This window comes from Cyprinodon variegatus, unplaced genomic scaffold (assembly GCF_000732505.1).
Source record: "Cyprinodon variegatus isolate N-32 unplaced genomic scaffold, C_variegatus-1.0 Scaffold719, whole genome shotgun sequence".
NCBI lineage: Eukaryota > Metazoa > Chordata > Actinopteri > Cyprinodontiformes > Cyprinodontidae > Cyprinodon > Cyprinodon variegatus.
Window position 1 is genome coordinate 323,669 of NW_015151172.1, and position 7,215 is coordinate 330,883.

The 7,215-nt window shown below is 40.0% G+C and overlaps 1 protein-coding gene across 2 annotated transcripts in view; it reads right to left on the bottom strand.

Moving 5' to 3' along the window:
• Positions 1-960: 960 nt before the first annotated feature.
• The window catches only part of LOC107097740 (protein TANC2-like), a 45,590-nt gene continuing 39,335 nt past the window's right edge, over positions 961-7,215 (bottom strand). For both annotated transcript variants that reach the window (XM_015395017.1, XM_015395018.1), the window contains 3 exons: positions 6,964-7,098; positions 6,774-6,874; positions 961-5,808 (listed from right to left, as the gene is read on the bottom strand). In XM_015395017.1, coding sequence (XP_015250503.1) covers positions 4,011-5,808; positions 6,774-6,874; positions 6,964-7,098 — 2,034 coding nt within the window. In that variant the 3' untranslated portion in view covers positions 961-4,010. The remainder of the gene's footprint in view (positions 5,809-6,773; positions 6,875-6,963; positions 7,099-7,215) is intronic.

Here is a 7,215-nt window from a genome sequence, read left to right on the forward strand (position 1 = left end):
TTTCCATTTAAAAACCATCATAAAATACAAAGGAATAGAATTTTTTTCTTAAATAAAATTATTATGCAGCTTAGCATCTTATTAGCAAATAGTGTGTTTAGCATTTAGCATCCTGATACAGCGGTCTTAAGATTAGAACAGATGGCAGTCCTTTCCTTGCCAACATTTCTATATCAAGCCTCTTCTAAAAAGGTCCAAAGCATAAAATAATAAAACAGACCAGCTTTCAGCTTTTGTATCATCGGACAAACACCCGAGCTAACATGTCTAAAAATGTAGAGAATAGTGTCCTTTACAAATTATTTAGATAAAAAAAGTGTTGTCAGCTTAGTAACAAACCACAACTTGTTTGCAACGTCAGTGCAAAGCAGAAATGCTCAAAATGGTCAGTATCCAAACCAAATCAACACTTTATTATGAAATAAAGGAAGATGTTGGTAATGATGTGAAGCCCATAACCACAAAGCGAGCGTAGCGGGATTACTTCCAGTCTGATGTTGTTTGTTAGTCGGGACCTATAAACTGGATAAACTTTTCAGGTTTTTTCAGACCAGTTTAATGCCATACAGATGAAGTAACTGAATAATCAACTTGTTTTTTTAAACATTTTGGTCTGATATATCTTAATTCCTCTTTTGACTAAATTCAAATGTAGAAAATGAAAAGTCGGGTTGAGGTGTGACGCAATGAGAAGCGCGACAGTTCAGTCTAACATGGCGGCTTCAGCCGATGAAACTAGCGTTAGCGTGGCTATCGAGCAAGTTTTATCGGAATTCCAGAGTATTTCTTCACTGAGAGAAGAGCAAAACACTGCTCTGGAGGCTTTTCTCAGAGGAAAAGATGTTTTTGCTCTTCTCCCGACTGGTTCTGGCAAGAGTAGCCTGGCTTGTGGTTGTGTTTTCGTCGTCGTTCTGTTAGTACGTCATATGCTTCGTTGATCTGATTGGTTTATTTGGCCCGTCTATCACCAACATAGGCCAATCAGCTAACCAGTATTTTCGCCCCTTCCCAAAATTACTTCAACGGAAGGTTTCCAGATGGATATGTGGAGCAAATCCATCTGGCGGAGTCAGGTTAGGTTATCACCATGCTAACTCAACCCAGCTTCAACTGATTATGAATCTGTGAAGGCAGGCCGGGTTCAAGGTAACAGACCAATCAGAAGAACGAGCACAGAAAGGAGAACGCCGTATTTCTCCTGAGAGGGAAAAAAACTCATCTGGCAGAAAAATGAGGACAAAAAAGTCTCAATGAAAAGTCAAACATGGTGGACGCAAGAAAGAGACGCCAAAAACGCTGGCAAAGGAGCAAAGTTACACATGAGATGTTTAATACATCCAGCATCCCAATCACTGCAGTGCATGATAACAGCGTTCCCCTCAGGAGTGTAGATGACACATAATAAAACAACATAATTTCATCTGGTTAGTTGGACTTTTTAATTCAACAGTGTTTGGGCGACAATAAAGCTGAAGCTATGATTGCATCATATTAATACAAGAAGAGATCAGTCTGAGCGAAATCACCCTGATTTCTGCGCTCTGCCAGAACTTTTTGTTTACCTGTCGGTTTACTATTAACCCCCCATCAGAGCAGTGTAACATCTACACTCCTCATTCATACTGTTACAGCAAAAAAAATAAATAAATAAAAACACACATACATATTGGCCAACTTGTATATTTAACTGCTTGATTGTTCTAATTGCATAAAATGCTTCTTTTTAACTGTGTATAGGCAATGGGCTCAGCATCCCTGATGGTGAACATGAAGCTGCCAGTTACATAATAAAGGCCAAACATCCAGTCTGTGATCCAGTTAGGGAAGCATTAATGCAAATCCGACACTCATGGTCTATATGCCAGTCCGGCCTGTGAAAACCTGTATCACTTCTATAAGTAATCGTCATAGTGATCCAACGGACCCTCTTCATTTTTGCACTTTGATTTTTATTATATCTTTATTTAGCTTCATATGTAAATCAAACAAGAAACAAGTGAATGCCAGTGGTGTATGAGATCGTTATACAGGGGTAAACAAATACAGATTAGTAAAAGGTCTGTATTTGTCAAGGACATGTTCAGTTTTAAGTGCTTGTTGGTGTTTAAGTTATTTAATTATGTTATTCTGTTTAGGTTCTTTTCCCCTCTGAATTAAATCAGGTCTTCAATGAAAAAGTTGGTCATTGTTTCCAAAACAGCTGATTGGCTGCTTTCTAGCATTCAGGTCAATCATGAAAGCTAGCCTGCCCCGAAGCAGATTTGCCATTCAGAATATGTTACCATGGTGACTAGCCTCGCTAAGAATGAATCCTGCTTCGTAAAACCGGAAAGTCAGGTTCAAAACTGAAGTTATCAGGCTAACCCACCTTCATGGTTCAGGACTCTGGCATTCCATCAAATCTACAAGAAAATTATTACATTTAATAAGGTAAAAAGGTCTGCATACTTAACCAGTAGAAAAAAAAAACATGATATAAAATTGTAGAAAAAAACAAAGAAACCAAAAATAGCTGAAACAAAGTGACTTAAACCAGAACTATGTGATTTTTTAGTTGCCTTCTCCCTACGGGACCTTTAGAAAATAGCACCTTTGTAAACGCAGACAGCTCTCAGTGCGCAGCACCTCAGCTGCACATACCAAAGGTCTGAAGGTGTATTTTACATTTTTAAATGTAAATTACTGTGATGCAGCAATTTCAGACAAAAAAAAAAAAAACTTTCATAAAAGCCAGCCTCTTCAGTGAACCATTTTTTACCTGCTTTTATCAGCGATTCAGCCTCTCCAGGTTTTATAGCTGCACCACATCTAAAGTCAAAACAGTTACACTAACAGAGGTTAGCAGATTTGGTCCAATAAGAACATTTTCAGGTCTGAATCAGTTTTCAACCTTCAGGACTAAATGCCTTTCTTAGAGTCCAGTCCCGACTGGATTTCCTTTTCAGACAGAGGTTTTCTTTGACATTTTTCCAGCCTCAAGATGACATAAATCTCCAAAACAGAACAAAAGCCCAAACCATTCTATAACCTTCGGGTAGCACAGCAAGGTGTTTGCTTACTGGAGCTAAAGGCTTTCTATTGGGCAGCCATAAAGTAGCTGTGAGACTTGGATCAGAACCAGCAGCAGGAGATGAGAGTCACCCAAAGGGTCTCATAAAAACTGGGATGATCACCACAGGGACTTAAATGAGATGTTACTTTGTGCTGCTTTAATAAGTGCAAATTAAATAACGTAACTGATAAAAACTCAGAAACCCCCCCCCACAAAGGCTAAAACAATTCTTAATGTAAAAAGAACACATTTGTACAGTTAAATACAGACATAAGTTAAAAAAAAAGATAAATATAACCCTTTTATACACAATGAAAAAGTGCTAATAACTGAATGCATTGCCCTTCTAATTGTTTGGCTTTCGGTTTGACACGCTGACAAACACAACTTACTTTTTGACAGTTGAATCTTCGCACATTGAGATGATTTTCATTAAAGGCATAATAGCATGAAAAGGTAACAGTGGTGCATTATTTACTTTAGTGCTTTATAAACAGGAACTATTTTTCTCTTAAAAGTTCATTCAACGTGAGATGAGAGAAGGAAAGAAAGAAGGATTTGGTGTTTTTTTTTGCAATTGTTTCCATTTCACATAATTGTTCTCCATCTTGTGCTTTTGATGCATAAAGATGTAAAATAGTTTTTTCTTTTATATTAAGTCTTCTTTTCACAGTAAACAGTCTCTGTCTGGCTAAAAAAAACAACGCTGTTGATTAAATTCATTGCCAGGATAAATGAGAGCCCTCTCTGGCGATCAGTTGAGATTGATACTGCATGAAGACTTTAATGTAGAAATAATTTGTTTTGTTTTTACTTGTGTCTCCAAATAAAATAAATAGTCCCTTCCAGTTGAGTGCAACAGAAATCTGTGGTTGGGCACCATAAGAGACAGCTGGGATCTCTTGGAATAAACTGGTAGATAAATTCCTCTTCGCCTGTTTAATGTTTATGTTCCTTATTAGACATTGGACTCTATAAAGGGTCTTTTTGGTTTGACCGGGGAGGAAGGTACAGTCGTCCTTTCTGTCAACCTGTCGGGGCAGCTTTGGACAACCGGCATTGTTCGGGCGACCTTCACGTCAACATAGGAAGGTTGCTGACCTTTTACGCGTCCTGAAACTTCCCGCCATCGGCTGCTTTGAGGAACTCCTTTATAGAAGTCCATTTGGTTTTCGTGGCGCAGGTTGTGTGCGTTGTTGTTGCTCCGGTTGAAATAGGCAATACATGACGGTGTTTCTGGAGTCAGAGCCTTGTGGTCGGCAGGGCTTTTAGTTGGTGAGGTAACAACCATGTCAACTGAAGAAACAACCCAGGAACGAGAGGGATTGATGCAAGATGCTGAACTTGAAGGAACCTGCTGTTGCGCTCGGACTCTCTTGTCTGTTACTCCCATGAAAATCGTGTTTCTGGTTAAGAGTTCTTCCTCTCCAGGATAGGTCCTCCAGACATCTGACTCAGGAGAGGAATCGGGAAGGAGCTCATGAGTATCATCATAAACACCTTTGGATTTTGGAGGTAGATCCATTTGCTGGGCAGAGGAGGAGGTTCGAAAACTTTGGCCCTGATTAGGGTGCATCCCACTGGCAAGACTTCCATTGCTAGAAGAAAAACGCACATTCACACTATGGGAGTGGACCAGAGACCTAGGAGGAGCACAGGAGGTAGGGTGGGCACTGAGAGGGCGACGAAGTCCACCCTGGTGGTAGTGAAAGTCTTTGAATGATTTATGCCCCATCCCAGCCTCTGTAACTTCCATTGGGTAGTAAGCTGCTTTGGACTGGTTGCGGCTGAGCTGTCGAGACTGACTAAAACTATTTACTCCAACTCTGTCTGCTTCTGTACCTTGGCCATATGTGGGGGTTGCTCTGGTTTGGCAAACAGGTTCAACATCTGCGTTATCTAAAGCATACAAATCTCCAACGCCGCCTCGAACTTGTGGGTTGGCATTGAACGGGCTCGCATAAAAGCCTTTTCCCAATTCTTCTAACTCTTCAGGAAGATGGGCAAGATGGGAGTAAGCAGAACTATCCAAAACAATACCAGAAGGAGCCGAGGAGCTAAGCTGAGTGCTTAAGCTCCCCTCAGCCTTGGTGTTGTGGAGCCACTGGCCTTGGGGACGACTGTGCTTCGGTAGGGATCTCTTATTGGACACAGGATAGTTCTGCTGTGCACCCTCATTTGGACCATCTGGGCTCAGGCCTGAGACATTTTGAAAGGTGTACTGACCTCTACTTTCAGACATTATGCCGGCTCTGTGTGGATGCTGCATTGGGGATGATGGGAAATCAACATGGGCATAGGAGAGGGAAGAAGGAGGAGGCAAAGAATGACTGGGATGGGAGAGGTTTGTTGAATGGGTGGGACTAGAAAGGTGCTGATGCATGTGAGTAGGGGACAGAGAAGATGGTGATTTCTCTCTGGAGCAGCCGTGGGTTTCTGGACTTTGAAGTGCTTTAGGAGCATGTAGGAAGGAACAGTCTTTATCTCCCCTGTAATATTCATCTTTTTCCTCTTCCTCTTTCTTATCTTGTGGGTTAAAGCTTTCCTTGTCCTGCACCTGCAGACGGTCTGAATCCCGGCACTGCGCTTCGCTGATGGATATCGCCACCTGGTGTTGAATAGAGGAAGGAAGGTCGTGTTGCTGTGCAACTTGCCGACACTCTTCTTTCACTCTGGACAACAGTCGCTGAATTTCCCTGTTGGAAGGACACAGACGGCTGGCCTCAATCAGGTCCTCCAATGCGGCATGGAATTGTCTGAAAATTCAACACAAAACATGATATAATAAACAGGTTTTAAGAAACAGAAAAAAAAATGTATTCAACTCTAAAATCTAATTCTTTCTACAGAAAATGAAGTAATTTCATCTTAAATTCATTTAGGTTTTATCTCCTTTTCTATTGTGCAATTTAAAAGTGGGACAATAATAGAACCAGGTAACAGATAGAAAGATTTTTCAGATGAGGCTGAACAGTGGGGCATGTTGTAGCTCTGTTGCCTTGCAGCAAGAAGGTCCCTGTACACGTATGGGTTCTCTCCGGTTATTCCAGCTAAATTCCACCAAAACAAGACTGTTATGCTACGTTCAGACCGCACGCAGCAGAAGCACCATCCTGATGGATGGATGGATTGATTTTTCGGATGTGAAAGAACCATCAAGAATTTTTACAACCACACATAAAAAGCAGAACCTGTATTGCTGGGTTTTGCTCACTATAATTCAAACCTTTTTAAGGGTCAAATACATGTTAAGCTACTTGAGTAATTAAAGTTCTAATTATATTAACCAATTAAACATAGCTAATTCAAAGTGACTACTTTGAATTAATGATACGTACTACTGAGCAACAAAAAAAAAAAATCAAAAGCGGCAAACAGCAAAGCAAAAACACTTGGCAGTTACCTACTCTAGGTGTATTCTTTAGCTGTGTGTGTTTCACCAATTTCATTTCATTTTCCATGGTACACAGAAAGATTTATATCAGTACGGTGCATCAGGTGGATGTTATAAAGCAGAGAATTAATTGCTTCATATAGGTCAAAATGTACCTTTAATTTGACCTGAAAAGCAGTCACATTCAGAAGCTAAAATAACAAAAAAGTTCATAAAAGAAAAACACAAAACATATTTGCATACTCTAATTGCTTATAAAATATTTTGCTAATTAAATAAATACAATGAGCAATAATTTGAGTGAACTAGAAATAAAGGAACGGGTACCTGTGGCTTCGTTTAGCTCTGGCTCGGGCGTAAAATGCTTCATAGGATTTGGATTTCAGCTCCAGAGCTTTTGTAGCTAATTCTTCAGCACGGCCGAAATCCTGCCACATAAACACAATATAGCAATGAAATACAAGCATTAATTCATTAAAAAGAAAACTTTTAGTTTTGCTGGAGATAAAAGACTCACGTTCATTTTGCGACAGCAGCGGGATAGATTGAGCAGCACGCACACTTTAAGCTGTTTGAAAGTCTTTAGCTCATCTCCTGGAAACTTCTGCAGGGCTGACTGATAGGACTGAGCAGCTTCTCTTAAATTTCCTTCCTATGAAAAGACACAAATTGATTCCAAATATCAGTTGCTGTGAACAGGGTTCCTACAGCATAGGTAAGTTAAATTCAAGACTTTTTAAGACTTTTTAATGCCACTTGAAATAAAAAT